This window comes from Canis aureus, chromosome 21 (assembly GCF_053574225.1).
Source record: "Canis aureus isolate CA01 chromosome 21, VMU_Caureus_v.1.0, whole genome shotgun sequence".
Lineage (NCBI taxonomy): Eukaryota > Metazoa > Chordata > Mammalia > Carnivora > Canidae > Canis > Canis aureus.
The window spans coordinates 19,357,386-19,377,835 of NC_135631.1; the positions used below are offsets into that span (position 1 = coordinate 19,357,386).

The 20,450-nt window shown below is 42.8% G+C and overlaps 1 protein-coding gene and 1 long non-coding RNA gene across 5 annotated transcripts in view; one reads left to right on the plus strand and one right to left on the minus strand.

The window, feature by feature from the left end:
* The window catches only part of MPPED2 (metallophosphoesterase domain containing 2), a 175,939-nt gene extending 165,797 nt beyond the window's left edge, over window positions 1-10,142 (minus strand). The window contains exons 1-2 of one of the 4 annotated variants that reach the window (XM_077863416.1): window positions 10,037-10,142; window positions 3,298-3,546 (exon numbers count right to left, since the gene is read on the minus strand). In XM_077863416.1, the coding sequence (XP_077719542.1) occupies window positions 3,298-3,425 (128 nt within the window). In that variant the 5' untranslated portion in view covers window positions 3,426-3,546; window positions 10,037-10,142. Of the gene's footprint in view, window positions 1-3,297; window positions 3,547-7,222; window positions 7,367-7,558; window positions 7,700-9,301; window positions 9,459-10,036 lie in introns of those variants that run through there. The other 3 variants (XM_077863413.1, XM_077863414.1, XM_077863415.1) reach the window with 3 other exon arrangements.
* Window positions 6,392-8,109, plus strand: LOC144292703 (uncharacterized). Its single transcript, XR_013360046.1, has 2 exons — window positions 6,392-7,367; window positions 7,703-8,109. It is a non-coding gene; the product is annotated as an uncharacterized LOC144292703 (long non-coding RNA).
* Window positions 10,143-20,450: the final 10,308 nt, after the last annotated feature.

The following is a 20,450-nucleotide window of genomic DNA, read 5'->3' on the forward strand; positions in this document are numbered from 1 at the left end:
ACACCTGAAACTAAAGTAACTTTGTGGGTTAACTATACTTCAATTAAAGAAAAATCTCTATGTCGCAGGCAGAGATGCAGGCCAGTGGTTCTTAGAAAGCTTGGTGGCAGCCTCATGAGAACTCACAGGAGAAGCCAATCCAAGACCAAACAGTAAATCTCCGAAAGCCACCTGAAGCAATAGCTCAGAAATCAGTGATGAGCTTGATGAAGATGGGGACCAAGTTTTATGTATCTGTATTCCCCCTATAGCAACCCCCTGCAAATAAATGTCATCTTAATCGCAATCTTGATCTCAGTAGGTCAGAGCTAAAAAGATCCATAACTATCATTTGGTGCAAATGTGTACAAACGAGTAAACTGAGGCATGGAGTAGAGAAGTAAATTGCCCAAGGGGGTCACAAAATTGATATGAGACTAATTGAACTAAAGAGGAAGTGAACTCTTCCTTAATTAAGGCAAGAAAACCCCACTAGGTTGTGTGAAAGAAGACAATGGATCGCTTAAGAGACCAGGATTGTAATTCCAATTCAGGTGATCCATTATGGATCTTCATAGGCCTCAGTTGTAAGTGAAAAAGGAAAGGAAGCATTTTAGGGGCCCCATGCAAAATAATGAGCAACTATTCAAGTGGAAAATTCAAAATATTTTTAGGGAGAGGAACAAACCTCTGCCACGACATGTTGAGAATTTCAGAAAAACCGAAGATATTTTAGACTCAATATTTTATGGATATTTTCCAGCCAACTTAAGTTTCTATTTAGACTAAGCTCTTTTTTTTTTTTTTTTACTTTAAAGAAAGTGTAACATGGTCACATTTAACCAAGATACCTGAATGCCGAGTATGGGCCAGTCACTGCACTAGGGCACCAAACAAGGAAAAATAAAGCCAAGGAAAAGGTAAGCCAACTTGCTTGACAATACACACACACCTTCATACAAACGCTCAAAATGTTAAGATAGGACAGCAAAATTCCAATGAAAATCTCCAAATCTCAATTATAATATCTCATCTCAATGCACAGTCAAATCAGTGGATCAATCCAGCCATCAATCAGTATTTCTGAACACCTGTTACCTGCTCAATCACCACTCTTAAGAAACAAATGAAAGCCCAAGAGATAATAATGCAGGTGGGACGGGCTGAAGTACGGGGGCTTGTGTTGGGGAGCAGGGCACGGTCAGCTTGGATTGGGAGAGACAGAGAGGTTTTATGGATGTAGGAGGCCTGCAGGGACCTGAGGCATTTGATGAGCTGAGCATCAGTGTGAGTGCTGCAGCCGTGAGAAGCACTGAAATCAATGGCACCAAGATAGAGGTGTGCTCAGGCGACAGGGAGCCAACCTGCATGGTGGCTGGAGCAAAGGGTTCGGGCAGAAAGCCCTGGGTAAGTGATGAAGGTGAAAAGGTCTCCTGGACCCAGATCGTGCAAGAGTGCTCTACTCCAAAGGTGGAAAGTCTAGTGAAGGGCTACAACGCTGTCCAGGCTACACCACTGTAAACCCCATTTTTGCAAGCCTTTTTTTTTTTTTAAGATGTATGTAATTTGATCCTTAGATTTTTTTTTATGGCTAGATCTAAGCAGATTAGTTCTAAGGTTACGTGGTTTTTTAAAAATATCTGTTCATTCCCAGTGAACTAATAGAACCTTAGGGCCATGAACAAGGGAGGACTTAAGGTGACGTTCCCTATCAGTCATCTTCCGAGGAATCTGAGGCAAAACATACTCTCCTTTGCCTGAAAGGAAACAGAATTCACAAAGTTCTTTGTGATTCTTTAATACCAAACGTCACACTGGCAGAACAGAGCTAAAGGTATCCCAAGTCCAGCTCGCACAAATTCTATAACATATTTGAAGAAAAAGAAATCATTAGAAGCAGAAGAATAAAAGGAAATTTTGAAATGAACACAGACGTATCGTTCAGAAAAGCTATTTTAACAAAGGAAAATCTCATTCACCTTAAAAACTTTTCCTTAAAATCATGTTAACAATCTTTCATAATCATGACTAAATTCTGATTTAGAGAAAGTATAAAAAAATTCTTCAAAACAGTTTAGCACTAACCATTCACAAGGATTTCTTTCCCTTTTTCCTTTCCTTTTTTTCCCCCCAGAAATCTCATCATAGGTAATTGAGTGGCTCTAATAGAATCTACCTGCAAAGCAACATCCTAGTATTTACACCAATAGCCAGGCAGTCAAGAGAGATCTTTTTTGTTTGATTAGTGTTTCTAAATTTGGGGGAGAGGTATGTGTGTGTCTGAGGGGGACTACTATTTTTTTCAAAAGCTCAAATAAAACAAATACCAGAAAAAGAACTTGTGACTTACACATGCCCCGAGTTCAGTTTTGCCAGGAATGGAAAAAACAGTCAACAGAGCCCTAACCTCCTTTCTCTCTTGACTACACAATAGTGTTCAAAGAGGTTTAGTCCTACTATGAAAGACTCATGTTAGACATTGGAAGGGTCTAATAGAGAATGAGCACTAGGCATTGAATAAACTAGGGAGATGGTGACCTTTTGCCCCTTCTGCTGAAAGCCCAGCACATCCTGTGGCAGGGGAACAGAATAAAGCTGCTGTGCATCCAGGTGCCGCAAAATCCTTGCCTCTGGATTTCTCCCACACTCTATTCCTTAAACAGTTTAAAACTGCAACATGACTTAAATAGCATTAGGGAGTGAGAGAAAAGTACAATTCCTGGAACCAACTGTTCCACTGTCCCTTAATCCTTTGTTCCCCATATTGTTTGAGTCCTGCAGCATGCAGCACACGTTCCACTAGCAACAGGCAAGACAATGGATTTAGCAGTGGCTGGACAATTAGTCCCAATTAGGCCTATTTCCCAGCTGAATGTAAAGGGGTAGTGGGGTGAGGTGTGGTGGAAATAAAAAAAAAAATACAGAAATTTTAAAGAAATATTTCATCATGGAGGCAAACAGCACAACGTAAAGCAAACTGAACCAGGGGTCAGGAGACTCTGCCAAAAGTCACTGTGTGACATCAGGCAAATACCTTAACCTGTCTGTTGTTATCCACAAAATGTGGGCAACTGATGACCACCCCTTAGATCTCGTGATCTAACATCAAAATGCGGTTGAAAGTACTCTGAAAATCTGAAAAAGCTACACACATCTAAGGTATTCCTCTGAGCTATATTTGGAACCACGGATACCCATCTGTTTTACAAATCATATACCTTTTATTGTCATTGGCAGAAATCATTAGTGACTTTCTTATTTTACTTCTATTTTCTTGATTGCTAATTTTTTTTTTTTTAATTCATGAGTGATACTTACATATGTACATGTGGCGGCTGGAATCTGCTCTGGTTGATGTTGTAGTGCGTGAATGCTTGGGTGGGGTTTGAGCTGTACTCATCCACCGTTATGGTAACTTTGCCTTGAGAAGGAATCCCATGAGCCATCCTTCCTCCCTATAGGCATGAGCAATTCACAACTTTCCGGAGCAAAGGATGGAAGCAGGCATGGTGTGTTTCAGCCAACCTCTGAACCCAAGGATCTACTCATCAATACCACCGTGTGTTTCTGAAAAAAAATAAATAAATTATAAAATGAGAACAAAGAAAAAGAAGGTGTTCTAAGAAACACCAAATATGACAGCTGGACATGAAATTGGCTCAGGAAAAAATCTTAATATACCCACGCCTCGTGGGTACCACCATTCCCAACACTCTACCCTGCATGCACTTCCGAGTGGACACTGCACTCCATATGACACTGCTGGCTGCTAGCAAATCACTTCAATGGCGTTCAAACTAAGATTTTCTCTTTAATTATAATTATGGCACTTAACATGAATTACGGAAGGGGCATATCCACAGTTGCCATGGTGTCTAACTATAAATGGTTTGTGCTCGAAGTGGAGAATCTTCCAAACCTTCCCTGCTAATTGGAATGTTTGGTCTGTACAAAGTTGATGTCATAGAATAATGTGAAATCTCAATGCTTAACACAGCCATATAACACAATGACAAATGTAAATTTAAAATGCTGCACTTATAATAGATACCTATGTATATCTGTAACACACACATAATATATGCACCCGTTCCATGCACTTTTTTCTTTCACAAGCAGTTCTCCAAATACACAGGTACTCAACGCCTGGTATACATATGTATTCCACTCTGGCCAAGAATCTTATGGTAAGGCAAATCCCTCTTGCTAAATGTAATATAATTTCTTTAAACACTCCAGTCACGCTGGGGGAAAGTCAAACACATCCAGGCTTGGGCCACTACTTGGATGCATTCATTACGGCCCCTCTCAGAGCCCAAAGAGAGCACTGAAAGGGAGTAGCCATTATATCCTCCACCTCATTCTTGCTTGCTGCTGTATAATTCTCAGTAGTGGGTTTCATTCTTTCAAAACTTCCATTAGTTTTGATTATTTTGATAAATGTCAATGTATTATTTGCTGTGCTGGGTTGAGAAATGAGGATGTTTATTTTCATGATAGGTATGCAAAGACTGAGAGAGCACATCCCTGCACTGAGTCTGTTGGAACGGGTTAGTGCAACAGAAAAGAAATGGGGAGCACCCTCCCTGAGTAACCCTTGGGTAACCCACGCTCTTACTTTAGGCGCTCCACATCAGAAAATGTTTGCCATGTGCGCTATTAAGCTCCAGGAATCTTAGCTGCTATCTCAAATAAAAATATTTAGAATAATAAGATTAGATTTAGATTTGGCATGAAACACCTTAGATATCAAGCAAAAGGCAGATGGCCTGCCATAGGCCATTTATTTTATTATTTTACAACCCCGGGGGTTGTGTAGTCCTCCATATGCTAGCTGGGCTAAGAAATTCCACAGTGTTCTACTCAAATCATTGCCTTCTTCATATTAGCAAAGCAAGCTAAATGACACCCACCTTGCCTTCGTTCCTAATGCACAACGCCACTGCCAAGAGACGAATCCCTGGTGTTCTGGCATTTTAAACAAAGTGTCACTTTGGGTTCTCTTTCTTCTTCCTGACTTCATGGGAGGTATGAGTCCTTTAAGCACTAGTTGATAGACAACCAGGCCAGGAGGATTAACTAAATTAAAATCTTTCCCTGCTCCTTTGATGGAAGATATCTATAAGAACTGCTTACAAATCATAATGTAGCAGTTTTCATACCAAGTTTGCAGCTGTTTCCTTAATTTCCCCCCAATTATATTTTACTGTTATTTTGCATAACAGTAAAACACAACACCTGCTTCAAATTGCAGTCCTGTTCTAAGTACTGTAATTCTCTTTTGAGACACAAAGTACCGAGACACTATTGGAGCGCAAAACTGCATAATTGCGCCACGCTGAAAAGTAAATACAAATGAAAACATCTTCCTGTTATAGAAATGACTGTCATTAAAAAGAATGTTAGCCATCAAAGCACAGAGGGAAAAAAAATACACATTTTCAGACGGCGAGAACTTAGTGTTTGCATAAATTAAAGAGTGGTGTAAAAATTACATGGCAATTCTTATGTTCCTGCCATCAATGTCTATTGTGTGAGATACAGAGCATTAAGAAGCAAAGGAAACAAAATTCACGTCTCCACCACTGTGACCTCTCAATAGCCACGTCTGCACTCTGCGCCAGAAGGGGTTTAAATGTTTCTGGAGTAAATTCACCAATTAAACTAGAAAACAGCCTAGAAATAAAATTTCCACACCTCTTATGTAAAACATCTATGCGATGGCTTAAAGGAGTTAGCAGTAGACCCTCCCATTTGAAGCAGAGAAGAGAACTTAGGACGTGATCAGTTCACACTCCTGAATGGTCCACTCTATTCCTAAAGTCCAAGTAGGATGGCCTTTTCTACCAGGTGAACATCTGTGCCTCTTGGCGCCTTTGCCCCGGCAAGACAAATAGAACATCTTTTCATCAGCAAGCACAGGCCCCTGTAACTCTGAAGGGCTAAATGGGTGGCTGGCACCTCATTTGAATTCATCTTTACCCATGTTCTCTTTCAAATGTTTTATCGAAAGAGTGCACCTGCAGTGTCTACCTTCTTTAATCTGGAGTCCTTTGAAGAAACTGTCGGACTGAGGCAGAGAGCTTCAAAACTTTCACAGGAACCTTTACAGACAAGTCAAGAAAAGGCTTATTTTTTAACATACTATGTTCAGCCCCACTCACATCACAAAATGAACATATCCTAAGATATTAAACACCAACACACGGAAAAGGCTTTTCTTTTTTTCCTAGCAAACTCTCAGAGAGAGGGGACAACCGCCCCTCCTCTGACCTGAGAGATCTGGAAAAAGCTTGAAACAAGACAGCATGATACACTGCCTAAAACTACCCAGAAGCTGATTCACCTTGCTTCACATCCTTAGGAAGTAAAATCTTCCAAATGTTCAGATTTTGGAGCATCTCATCCTCATGACACTTACATCACTTCTTTAGATGTAATATTTAAAGAGACCAGTATTCTTTCTTTTAATTTTCATTTTATCTTTCAGCACACTGGCTCCACAAAACAAAGGAACCTGGCACTAAATGCCAGGAATCCTAAAGGAAAAATCTAAAAGGGACTGACACTGCCAAACGTTCACGCTGGTGCTACTTTGATTTTCTCTTTAAATAAAGAAGAAACAAACAAAAAAAAAGCATGTGGGCTCATTTTGCATTTCCTAGACAGCAATCCCGTCTCCTGTCCCTTAAGCTGTGCAACTTGCAATGTTCTTTTTTTTTTTTTTCTTTTTTTCAGGAATCTGCCTGGAAAACCTTTAAAAGTCTGCTGGCAATGAAAGGATTAAAAAGCTGAGGAATTAAATAACTGTCTCCACCTCCTAGACACCAGAAGCCCAATTTACCAAAAGTTTCAAAGCAGCAACTCCTGACCTCTCTACCCGAGCTCGCTCGGCACAGCCTATGAGAGAGGAGCCCGTGATTTCCTCGTTCCAACAAGGATGCTCATTTTACTCATTCACCGGCCCTTCGGGAGATCGCCCGACCGCCTGGCCGCACTTTGGAACTCGCCTGCTCCAGCTCCACCAAATTTCGCTCTGTCCTTCCTCCCTCTGCCGCCCGGAGCGAGGGCTTTCTCAACTCACGCCCCCACTCTTTAACGCCCACCCCGGGTTATGCACCGCGGTGACCCCGAGCGATGCCTGCAAGCCTTGGCAGAGGCTCCTCCGCCAGGGTTCTGGGAGGGATGCACGAAGTCCCACGTGCCTCGGTCCGCAGAGCGCCCTCCCTCCCGCCGCACTTACACCTGAACTTGTCTCCAGCACTGCGGACACCCGCCTGGCACATTCTCTCGGAGAGAAAGGGCAGGACTTTGCTCCTGCGCTTCTGGCAACGCGTAGAGCCTATATATGGTGGGGCGGGGGGCGCGGAATTCTCTACTTTGGATTGGTTTGTTTGTTTTAAATCTAGGGTGGGCAGTTGCGGAGGGGGGGGGTGTCCTTTAGCAACTACACACACACACACGCGCACACACACGCGCGCGCACACACGCGCACACACTCGCCCTGCCCTCCCGGCTCGCGGCAGGCTCGTCCGGGCTACAGCTCCCCCTTCCTTCCTGGAGCACCAGCTCGCCTTACTCGCTCGGTCCCCCGTTGCCACCACCGTCGCCTCCGCTGCCGCCGCCGCTGCTGGCACTGCTGGAGCTGCGCTCGCGGCCCGGGCTCCGCTGGGCGCCTCTCTCCCTCTCTCCCTCTCTCTCTCCCTCTCTCTCTCTCCCCCAGCCCCGGATTGATTGATGACCACCGGCGGCCAATGGCTCTGACACCGCGCCATCCTCGCTCGAGCATCACAGCCCCACGCCCCCGACGTCAGCCCCGCGGGCGCACCGGCATCCCCGAGCCCTCGGAGCGGAGCCCGCGCCCGCAGCCGCCGCGGCCGCCTCCCTGCTCCCTGCTCCCTGCTCCCTGCCCCGGGGCTGCCGGGCTGCTCCCCTGCAGCGGCGGAGAAAGGAAGGGAGCGAGCCAGCGAGCGTCGGAAAGGGGGTGTGGAGGCCACGGAAGTCTCCCCTTCTTTAGACCTCTTTCCTTTCCCTTAAAGTTTTGTTGGGTCCCCCCCCCACCTCCACCCCCACCCCGACCTGCGTGTGTTTGTTTGCAGCCTCGAAATCAATTACACGTTTTGCATGACCCGCATCTGCGCTTCATTTGGGGGCAGGCTGGGGGGCGCGCGGGGGGGGGGGGCGGGAGCGGGAGGTGGTAAACGTCCTCTCGGCCGACCCCACCGGGAGGACACCCTTAAATTTCTTCTTGGTGGATTCTAAGTCCCTCCCGGATCTCCAGAAAAATGCCCCCTTCGTCTCCTAGGCCGCAAAGCCCCGGAACGCAAAGGCTTTACAAAGATAACCCTGTTCCCTGTAAATAGCCAAGAAAACTCCTGCCTCTCTGGAGAAGAAATCGGGCGGCAACGGTTACTTTTCTTTTTTTTTTTTTTTTCTTTTTCTTTTTTCTTTCTTTCTTTTTTTTTTTTTTTCCTCCCCTCCCCTCCTCGCTCGTTCCCCCACCGGGGGCCCCGCCCGGGTCGCCGGCTGGCTCGGCCGGCTGCGATCGCGGAGACGCGAGGCGGCAGGGGACAGCGGGGCTGGGGGCGCGGGGACAGGGTGGGAAAAAGCCCCGCGCGGGAGCGGCGCGCGCGCGGGCGGCCCCGGGGGCGGCGGCGGAGCGCAGCCCCTGCACAAAGCTGCGCGGCGCCTTCCCGGCCGCCGCTCGCCGCTCGCCGCTCGGGCCGCCGCGGGCGCCCGGGGCTCGGGCCAACACAATGCACCCGGGCCTAGGCCGGGGCGGTTCGAACACAGAACCCCGGGACTTTCTAGTAAACAGCTCGCCTAGCCCTGGTCCCCACCCCCATCCCCGCCGCCTGGCTTTCGCAGATGCCCCTCGCGGACATCCCCCCCCTTCACCCCTCCTAAGAAATCCGGCGGAGAAGGGCGCTGGAGGTGGGGACCCCGAGAGGTCGGGGGCTGGGGGCTGGGGCGCCGGGGTGGGGGGGAGGGGAGGGGAGCAGAGGGGCGAGATGGGCAGTGGGAGGCAGACAGCTCCCGAAAAAGAATTTGCTTTCGCTCTGGGGTAGAAAATACGCCCTCCTCGGGTTCCCGATCGCCCGGGAAGCGCCGGCTCGTGCGAACGTCAGGAGCACCGGGGCAGCGCGGTCCGCAGCCGCCGAGCCCCCCGCACGCGCCTCTGACAAGGCACCTCTCACCCGGGCTCCGCTTTGTGTGTGCATTTTTTTTTTTTTTTCCTCCCTTCCTCTCGCGCGCGGCACCGGGCGCCCGGCCGCCTCCTCCCCCTCCCCCGCCCTCCGCCTCCCTTCCCGGGGCGGATTACCTTTCCCCGGCTGCGCTCCGGGTCCCGGGGATGCCTTCAGCGCCCAGCGAGCAGCCGATCCATCGCGGAGCGGCCCGAGCCGGCGGGAGGCGGGCGGGGGGCGCGCGGGGGCGCGCGGGGGCGGCGAGGGGCGCGGGCGGGCCAGAACCTTCGACCCCGGAGGTCCCGCCGCGGGCTGGGGCGGAGGGGGGGGGCGCGGCCCGGGAGGGAGGCGGGGGCGGGGGCGGGGGTGGGGGGGAGAAAGGACCCGAGCAGCCGGGATCCGGGGAGAGAGCGAGCGAGGGGGCGAGGAGAGGGAGCGAGGGCGCGGCGAGCCGGAGGGAGCGCGAGCGGTGCAGTGACAGGGACTGCCACTGGGGTCAAAGGAGCACAGCTCCAGGAAGCAGGGCGGCAGAGGCGCCGCTCCGTGCGCGCTCCCCGGCGGGACCCCGCGCCCCCGCGCGCCCCTCCTGCAGCCCGGGCCCGCTCGAACCCCCACCGGCGCCCCGAGGCCCCGGGGTTGCAGGAGGAGGAGGGAGCGGAGGGCGAGGCCGGCAGCCTGCTGGTGCTCTCGGGTCAAGCAGGCAGCAGGAAGCTGAGCCGCAAGTTCATCACCAGGACTGTGGTCGGCGTAAAAATGATAGGGCACTGGGCAGGGGGGCGGCTACGGAGCCCCAGAAAAAAAAATAAAGGGAGTTTTCCCTCCAAATGGGCGTCTTCTGCAAAGAGCACACCCAGGCCCCCCCATCCACCGACCTGCCTGGCGCTGTCTGGAGTCCTGGCCCAGCTCCAGGGCGCCGAGCTCGCCGCGGGGGCAAGGGGAGCGGCCCGGGCACTGGGCTCAGACCCGGGAAGGCGACCCTGGGTCCCCTCCCATCTGCTGAGCTTAGGCTTTCCTGGGGGGGGAGAGCTGTGCTCTCTTTCCTCAAGCCTTTCAACTCGCCAGATACAAGGACACACACACACACACACACACACACACACACACACACACACACCTTTCTCTCTGCAATGTTGTTCCTGAGAAAGAAAAGGCCAACCCAGCTGATAATTTTTTTCACCTCCACGAATTAAGGCAGGTTCGGAATAGGGAAGTGAGGAGAGGCCAAAGACTCTTCTTAACCGTTTCCATTTTTGTCTTGGGAGCAGAGTCCTCCTCCACCACCACTACCACTACCACTACCACCACCCCCACCCCCAAATAGGCACTTCAAAACCATTTTAAAAATCAAAGTTGGCCCTCTGTTTTCTGCTACTTTGGATAATGGGGGGGGGGGGGACTTTCAGAATTGTATGCAAACAACACAAGGAAAGGAAAAGCTGCTGAAATGCTAGAAGGCAGAAGACAAGGAAGAGAATGCTTTTAGAAAACTTGGTTGGCGGGGCTCTCTGTAAAAGATGAGGTGGCCCTGTGATGTTATGCCATTGTCAGAGCTGAAGGATTTGGACTGCAACCAGATCTAATTCCTTTCCAGGAGTCAGACTCAAAGATCTAGGCGTTCTCCAAAGGGAAATCCACTGGATGTGTGTGTGAGAGAGAAGTGTGCTAAGTATACTATTTGACAACTGACTAGACATCCTGGCTGAAATTATATCCCCTAAAAATAAAAAGGAGCCATTTCAACCTGGTCTGTGGCCTCTGTGCTGAGACTAATTGGTTTCCAGGGTCTGGGGAGGAAGGGAGAGAGGCTGGTAGGAGCCCCTATAAAAAAAGATCAAACGGAATTCGCTTGAAAATATTTCCCTTTTACAATGGGTTTTCCTGGCACTTGAATTTTAAGTAACCTATCTCTTATGCCTGAGCTGAAATAAAGGGAGAGATGGTGTTGCTAATAAATTTATTTTGTTGTACAGTATGCCCAGAGTGTCAGTACTTGTCAAATGTTCTGAGATCAAGGGGATAGTGATTCTCCTTGCCCAGCACAAATCACAGCAAGTGGCATTGACATTAAAGATGGCAAAGATGGGCAGGGGAGCACCTTTAAATTTTGTTTTTGTTTTGCAGCCTAGCAGCAAACAGTGACTAGAATCATGTTGAAGAAATGCTTGATTTGGTTTCCCTTCTTCTGTGAGTTAGCATTGCACTCCTCTTGTCTAAATGGTTTGCATTTTTTGACTGATTTGGGCCGATTTAATCAGTCAAAAGAAAAAAAAATCAGCACAAGCCAAATAATTTCTGTGGGTTTGTTTTCTTCTTCTTCTAGTTCTTTTTTTAAACAACTTGTTGTCAATCAAAACAGACAAATTTGTAAATGAACCTGAATCTATATATGTGCACACAGATGATAAATAATAATGTGTCCTACTTAGTGGCAGATTTTACAGGATATTTAATGCTATACAAAACAAGCGCATGATCCTTTACAAAGTTGGTGAAAATTTGTATATCATTTTACTGAGTGGGAAAAAATTGAGGTAAAAAAGCTGCTTGAAATTGTAACTTTTAATGTCAGAAAAAGTGTGTCCCTGAGGCTCAATTATCCATTGGGAGAAATAGTGACCAAGCTGTATTAGGGCTATAAATTTTTATTTCTATTAGGTTACCAAAATAAAAAAGCCAGAGAAATAGAAGTAAATTTAAATAATAAGTCAGGAACAAAAGGGACTCACTTTTCGAATAATTCTCATGACATGGATTTGAACATAGAGTGTTTTGTTAAATCAGAATACTCCAACAATATAACTACCTACACTAAAAACTTGTTTTAAAATGATTGGATGTGAACCGTGTCTGTCCCCTGACATCAGCTTTGAAACATCGAGCTTCATTCTAACAAATTAGAAATGCCATAGGCTGGGACTTTTTTTTTTTTTAAACGTAAGTGAGCCTATAAGCTTCATTTTTTTTTGTCATTGTTAAATTCAATTTTTATTGTTTATAATGGAAAACAAAAGAAGGATAAAAATAAAATGCCAAGTTTATGATTGCCTTTATGCAAATATTACAAATTTTTCCTTTTAATGGAATGTAAATTTGGACCCTTTCTCCAGTGATTTCATCGAAGGAACTGGCAAATAAGCTTCCTGATAGCCTGCTGCAATATCTTGTAAAATATCTTTTCAGAATGCATTTAGGGAAGAAAATGAGAGAGCAGAGCGTGGGAGAACTTTACGTGGAAGCTTGGAAAGTGGATGCTACTTCCCTTGAAAGCTTAATACTTTATTTGGCATTAGCTCTCATTCTTCCAATGAGGACGGATTTTTCCAATATTTCAGGGACACGTGTATAACTTGAAACCTGGTTCAACCCTGTGGTTCTTCTTCAGAAAAAAAAAAATGTATCGAAACTACTGCATTTCATTGAATAATTTTATGGAAATTATATACATCAATCTAACTCTAGGAACTATTTTGCTTCTTTTTTTCTTTGAATTTTCTGCATTTTTATCATTTTCCAGCAAAGGTTAAGATTATAGGTTATCAGAAATCAGAGCCTGCTAATAGAACTACAATTATGGTACAATTCAAAAAATATGAGCCAAAGAACATCCTTATTTTATTCTTAATCCTTACAGTTTTTACACTTTTTGACTTGTTTCAAATGTTTTTGCTAGAAACTCCTCAAGTTTAAGAACTATGCCCTTTATTCCTTTGTGTCCTTTGTTCTTACGTGCTGTGTACTTAGCAGAAACTCAGAAATATTTGTAAAACGGCTGTTTGGGTCAATAAATGAGAAAGTGAGTAAGAGAAGGCATGAGTGAAGGAGACAACTACACGATGAAAGAAAATCCACACCAGATATCCAGGAACGGAAGTGATGTCACGAGACCAGTGACAGAGGATAAAAGCTAAAAACTTCTCATGAAGTTCAAACAGTACATTCGAAGGGGTTGCTAGTAATGTCTTTAGAAACATGAAGTAATACATAAGACTGTTTCAGAAATTGGTTTTCTTGAAGACTGTCATGTATCACTTCTGTTTAATGACAGCCTTTTTAAAAACACAGTAAGATGCAAATTTTAAAAAATCCCCAAGTAAAATTTGTATCTTAAAATTTACAGAGATAATGTAAATAATGTGAATTTTTTTCTTTTGAGATATGGTCTCAAAAGTAAATTATGTGATTAAGTTGATTTTTTGATAGATCCTTTTGGAAGTTCTCAAAATAAATATATAATGTGTTTTGTCCTTTGTTTTTAAAATTTCCTTTTTGTGAACCATTAAGAATGTTTGTGACTGAGAAAGATACAGGAGACTAGAACTGAGGAAATTTAGCCTCATAAAATAAATTTTTAAGCATTATCTTAGAGAGGCTAAGCTCTGACAGCAACTTAAATAATAAACATGGAAGAAGTGGAAATCTTAAAATTTTCCCAAACTGCTAATTTTTACCATACTTACTAGCCAATGTGTAGCACGTAGCAACAGATCAGACAAGTATCATTTATGCAATAATAATTTTAAAATTTAATTTAAAAAATCTGACGAGATACTGAGCATGTGTTAGGGGGTTTTCCATCTTCACAGGCTTGCATGATTTCTGTTATCAATTAATATTTGCCAAGTTTTTTCTCATTTCATGAGCCCAATTCTGGAAAAAGGGTAGAATTTAGTGGTACTTGGGACAGACTTGTCATTGTGGAAGAGCATTCTCATTGAAGTAAAAGCCAAAGTAATCTCTTTCAAAAGATGGGCATGTGGAAAACCCATAATAACCTGATTAAACCAAATGTATATGAGCGTTTTCAATTTTAATAATTCAATCTGACAAGCTAATGTAAGATATATCAGTATTTTGAGTAAGCAATACATAATGTAATTTTCTTTTTTTAGTAAAAATAAATGAATACATTTTTTAAAAAACTGAGTTTGAGAGACAAGCAGAATCTAAAACCCATCTCTCTCTGTATTATTAATGTAATGGTTTGATTATTCAACAAATATTTTTAAATCTTTGCTCTAGGCAGAATAAGACTTGTACCATACTAATGGTCTAAAGATGCAAAAAGCAGAGTTTTCCTCCACATAATCTCCTGGGCTTCAGCAGTCTGTTGTTAGACAATCATTCAGATAAATACAAATTATATCTATGAAAAGAAGAGGAACCTGGTGCACACACACACAAAACCCACAAAAAAAACAACAAAGAAAAAAACAAAAACAAAACATACAGTAAGGAGACTTTTTCTCCTCTGAGGTTGGGTGAAGACTTCCTGGTGGAGGAAAGAAATACAAGGATATCAGAGGAAAAAGAGAAGCAGTGTGGCGGGTGATGAGTGAGGAATCGCATGGTGCCTGTGAGAAGGGCCAGGATCCTGGATCTGTAGACAGGGGCCAGAACCGAAGGCCAAGCTAAAAACATTTGAAGGTCACAGCTAAGGCCCTGTTCAAGAGGTTTGACTTTTTCCTGAGGGCAACTGGAAGCTGTTTAAGGATCTTAAGTAGAAAGGCTAACATGATTAGATTTGTGTTTTGAAAAGGTCGCTTCTCCCCCAGCGTGGAGAATGGATTTTAGGGGGCAAGAGTGAACATTGGGCGGCCGTATAGGGGTTATTGCAGGCATTGGGTTGAAGGTGATGGTAGTCTTCAGCATGACAGTTTGGAGGACACAAGACATGGAGAAACAGGAATGGATTCAAGATCTGTGAATAAATTTTACAAACAAAAGCAAAGATACTAGAATATTGAACTACTGACATGGTATTCCCCAGCCAGAGAGACTGAGAACCATCCTTATTTAACAACTTTTTCTTTAACCTAACATTTTTCTGTCACACAGATCCTAAAACTTTATCCCCCATTCAATGTCCCACACCCACTTCTGGCTCACATGTAAGGACTTGTCCTTATTTCATATGAAACATAAATGTAGGAGGTTAAGTGTATTTATATTTTCCTATAAAGATTTTAGATGCTAGATCACTTCCATGTCTGTCCTCATCAGAACTAGTTTACTTATATTTAATGTTCCAAACAGTATTCTAAGGGAGTCTTCACAAGTGGCTGTTTTTTAAGAGAAATCTTCAAAGAAACAGATATGCTTCCAGAGGAAACACATAGACACTGACTACAAGTAAGAATAGTGTTCTTTCGGTGCAGGATTATTCCATGTGGACCCAATCAATCTTCACAGACCAATTGTAAGAAAGATATTGTAGTTGCTGGTTTTCTTACTGGTACAAGCTAAATCGCTATGGCCCTGCTTGGCAACTCAGACTTCTAAGAAAAGATGCAATGGAAATGCAGCAAATACAGACATTTCAGGACTTCCGTATATGTTTTCCAACTTTACTGCTTTCTTTTTTAGCATTTCTACATTTTGAAAGTTCCATCAATTTCTTCTGTTCTCATGATTCCTCATAATGACCACCTATAAACAAAGTAAAATCTGCACACAAGAGAACAGTTGAATAGCCAAGATCTAGAGCACATGGTTTTACTGGAAGCTAAAATAAGAGGAGGGTTGACTGGAGGATAGTTAAAAAAAAAAAAAACAAAAAAAAACCACAACACTATATCAAAATCCGTTTCGTGCTCAGTACAGAAGGAACTTTAAAAAGATTATTTTTTTCATTTTCAATTTTTGTTCCTTTTTCTATTCCTTGTTTTGTGAAATTTTGGAAAATACAGACAGGCAAAAGGAAAAAGTTAAAAATTAGCTGTAATTTCATCATTCGGAAATATCCATTATAAATACTTTGTTATGTAGCTTTTCAGTCAAATGTACTTTTTCAGAAATGGAATAAGATTGGGAATGCAGTTAAGTGTATAGAGTGGTAGTTGAGAGAAAACCAAGGTTGGAATCCCACCTCTGGCTACTACTACCCAATGTGACCTTGAGTAACTTGCTTAAACCCTCTGTATCTTGGTTTCCTCATTTGTAAAAAGGAGATATTAAATGACCTACTTTATAAGTTGTTACAAGGATTAAATGAGTTAATATTTTTTCACGCACTTAGGTTAATGCCTGATACATATCAAACAATGATTGTACACTTTGTACCCCATTTCTAAATCTTTTTAATACAACATTAATACACAGTCATAAATAAATTAAATCCAGAAGCGCATTAAAAGTTCCCCCTTTTCCTCCCTCATATAACTTATTCTTTCAAAGGAATAGAGAAAACCATGAACATCTCTCCATGTCATTAAACATCTTTCTATGGCTCTGTACTAAAAGAAGTGCAATGCATAAGTTCAAAATACCCAACAGTCCATATTCCATCTCAGAATACTACACATATATTATAATCACAGAGATTACTTTTAAAGATATTCCCTTAAGGATTCAGGAGTTCTAAAACATATTAAGAAATCCTTCTGCTATTCTTCTCTATGGGAATGATCGAATTGATCTTTGAAAGACCAAATACTTATGGTTTTATTTTCAGCTTATTAATTCCCTTTTTTTGAAGCATGAGCAAAATTCTAAAAAAGTAGAAGTGAGGATTGTATGCTTTGCAAACTGCAGTTTTGGGTTATTTATGCTGTTGAAATTCATAGGCAAAACAAACTGATCATTGCGTGTAGCCAAGTGATGACCGGTTGAAATTTGAACTTTACCATCAGTTGTTGATATAACACTTATTTGCATACTTCAGAGTTGTCTAGAATATATAATGGGTCATAATCTGTAGCATTCATTTGCCAACAGGAGGTTCAAGATGTGATGGCAGTAACATGGGAAAGTTGTTATGGGAATTTAAGGGAGGGGGGATAAAAGAATTCTTTGGAACTTGGCAGCTCTTTGGCAAATTGTATGGCTGCTGCTTTTCCACCAGCTGGGATATGAAGTATATAGAAGTGTATATGGCCAGTGTTTATTTTATCATAATATCTTCACATCAAAATTAAATAGTCTGTGATAATCCTCAACCTTCACCATATATACAGGCTAATCTAGTTAAACAAATAAGAGTGTGTTTGAGTGTCAAGGAGTTGGCCTGGTGGATTCTAAGATTTTCCTTTTAGAAAAAGCCCAAAGTAAGAGAAAACTGTGTTCTTATAGCAGCTATTATCTGGTATCTGAATTTGCTGTTGGCAAACTGGTCCTTGCATGTCTTTGAGGCATATGGAAATTGATGATGAAAGTGTCTAGTGTAACTAGAAATATAATTTGATGAAAACTGAAGCAGTGAACTGTGAGAACTGTTAAACCAGTGTCATCAAACAGTGCTTCGAAAATAATGAAACAGAACTACTAGCCCTTTATGAGTCATATTGGGTAAAAATGAGAAAAGCACACGGTATATACAAAAAGTTTAAATATATGAGGTAATGCTCTTTTTAATTACTATTATTACAAAGACCACTCCAAAAGTCTACACCCAGACTCCTTTCCATTTATCTCTCAGTAGACAATGACATCACGTCTCCTCTAAATTATTCAGACTCAGGGGATGGAATTGGCTCCTTCAATAGGGAATGCCATGTTTGGTGCTGGCACCAAACTTAAAGCCTCTCTCCACATTATCCGCAAACTGAAAAGCACATTTGATGGTGGCCAAATGATTAAAAAAAAATTTCCCTCTAGACTTTAAGCATTCAGAAAACCATGAGGAACAAAAATAGAACTGCACCATAAGGTATAATCATAAAACGTCATAGAAGAGGAAAACTTTAAAAAGTATAAAACGCTCCAGTCATCTGAAGGCTAGCAGTTCGCGAAGTCATTAGAAGTCATTCCATACGGGCTGAGTTTGAGAAAAAGTCAGAGGTTGCTTTGTTCTTGGCTCTGAGTGAAATCAAAACCTACCCAGATCCTATACAAAGGCAACTGCGGTCCGCCTTTTTCTTGCTCGGTGTATGCCACTAAACACACGTAAATGACTTATGTTCAGAAAAGTCTGTGATTCTGTTCATATTAATCCATGTCTCAGGCTGGCAAAATGCCTAAGCACAATCAAGGGGGGGGGGGGGAGAGGGAGTTGAAGCCTGCCTTTTCAAACAGGCTAGAAAATTTGTACCAAAAGATCACAGGGCGACAGAGACAGCTGGAAAAATTGGAGCTGGGGCTCTGATTTTTGTGCCAGTGTTCCACCTAATGCAAAGGGAATGCAGATGATAGATTGAGAGTTATGTATGTTGTGTAGTTCGAGGCACTCACTGTACTTGCACAGAGGTAAAAGTGTAACATTTTAAAGGTGATATCACACTGTAGGGGAACACAAAAACCCTTGCTGTGGCAAAGAATCAATACCTCAGAATCCAGCAACAAGTTGCTGGATAAAATAAGGTAAACACATACAAAGAATAAACAGTGAAGCCAAAGCTCCAAAATTACTCAATAGAAAGGTGTTTCACTAAATAAATGCCTCTTAATAATCCTATCTTTAGAAACTAGTGCTAAGAAGTGTTTCTACATACACAGAATTTTCTGCCAGATGGTTTAAAATGCTTGGGCCACAAGGGGTTTTCAAATCAAAGGTTCTAGGACATTTGCGCTTCTAAAAGGAAAGTGTGTGATTTTTCTTGGGTTTTGTAGTGGTTTTATCCATAACGGAGAATAAAAAAAAACCAAGGTATTAGATGTAATTCCCTGTATCATCTCTATTTGAACAGACCTTTTCATTTGAGGTGCTATTCAATATAATTTTGTTCAGATGAAGTGTGTCTTCCACAACTGAAACGTTGTATATAAAATGGAGATCATTGAAAGTTTTATTGAGATGTGTTGAGGGTCTCTGGGGTCCACGCTGATTCAGGTTGTGTTTTCAGACTCCGAACTCTGTGGCCTTTGACAGGCATGAAGAAAAGCAAGACCAAAACAGTTCTCACAACACAGCCGGTGGTCACAAAGAACAGCCCATGGAGATGTCTGTCACTGGAAAAAGCAGCCTCTGGAAGAGAACCAAAGAGGGAAAGAGATGGAAATGGAGTGTGTGCATGTGTGTGTGTGTGTGTGTGTGTGTGTGTGTCTGTGCATGCATGCTCAAGGGAGAGACAGAGAAAGAGAGAGAGAGAGGGAAGGAGATATTGAGAGACAGATTGGGGGTAGATAAAATATAGTATTTGGACGCTAAAAGATAAAAATTAAATCCTAAAAAAATCAGTAGTTGGAATCACAGGCAGATATTTTCTTCCTCTACTTTATCTCTAAGAACTTCATTAACAAAAGAGTTTCAAAGTATAGGTGGTCAACAACACAATGACATTAACAAAGATAATCTGCTAGAACCTTCTGGCATCTTAGGGAAATTGGCTAATTGGTTCCAGGGGGAGGGATGGAATAGTCATAGAAACAAAAAATTTAGTCGCTTGCTTTGTTATTTATTTTAATGTTTTCGTCTTTAGTAAAGCAGCATCATATTCGACATACTAATGATATCATTTGCTACTTTTCTAACTTGCTTTTTTTGACATTGGTGTGCTCTTATGTTAAAATTCTTTTCTTTGTAGGGTGCTAGTTTGATGACCACCTGATAATGTGTAATGGAACATACACTATTAAAATGTGCACACAGGCCCTGAAGCTTTTTTTAAAAAAAGGATTAAAGTACTCTAAGCACATATATATATATAAACTCACATACCCCTAAAATGTAAATTCCTCAGACAAGCCTGGTTAAGATAAAATCATAAGCTAATATGTAGCTAGGCTGCTATCCTGCCATTCTCTCACCACTTTTTTCTTTCTTTCTTTCTTTCCTTTTTTTTTTTTTCTGGTTTTCCAAATAAACAGAAGGCCCTAAGGGCTCTTTGAACTCACTAGAGTGTTTAGCGCCAGCAATCACTGGTTCATGTAGCTTATCTTTTCCTGGTATTTCTATGTGATTTAATAGTTCCAGCCTGGCCAAGGGAATGAAAACTTCTGGGTCTGTTTCTGGAAGCACTGCACTCCTCATTGCCATCTGTGATAAACCAAATAACCTTTCTCTGCTTCAGCTATTTTTTTTTTATAATCATGTCTGTTTTGCAGCAATGCAGTGAAGCTTGATAAAATAGTTGGAGTTATTCACCAGTGAAGCAAAGCCATCTTCTGAGTCATGCAGGTGTGTCTAGTAATTAATTAATGAATAAGTACCAACCTCTTGATGGTAATATTAATTAAATATCCAACATTAAAGTGGCATTTAATTGCCGAGGGATTAATAAAACAGATCCTTACTCTACTAGATTGGGATTCCTTAGTTATAAGTAATAGAATCTGACCCTGGCTAAGATCAGCAAGAGAGTTTATTGAAAAGTAACAGGATTACATCAATCAGAAGGCTTGGGGTGGTGGATT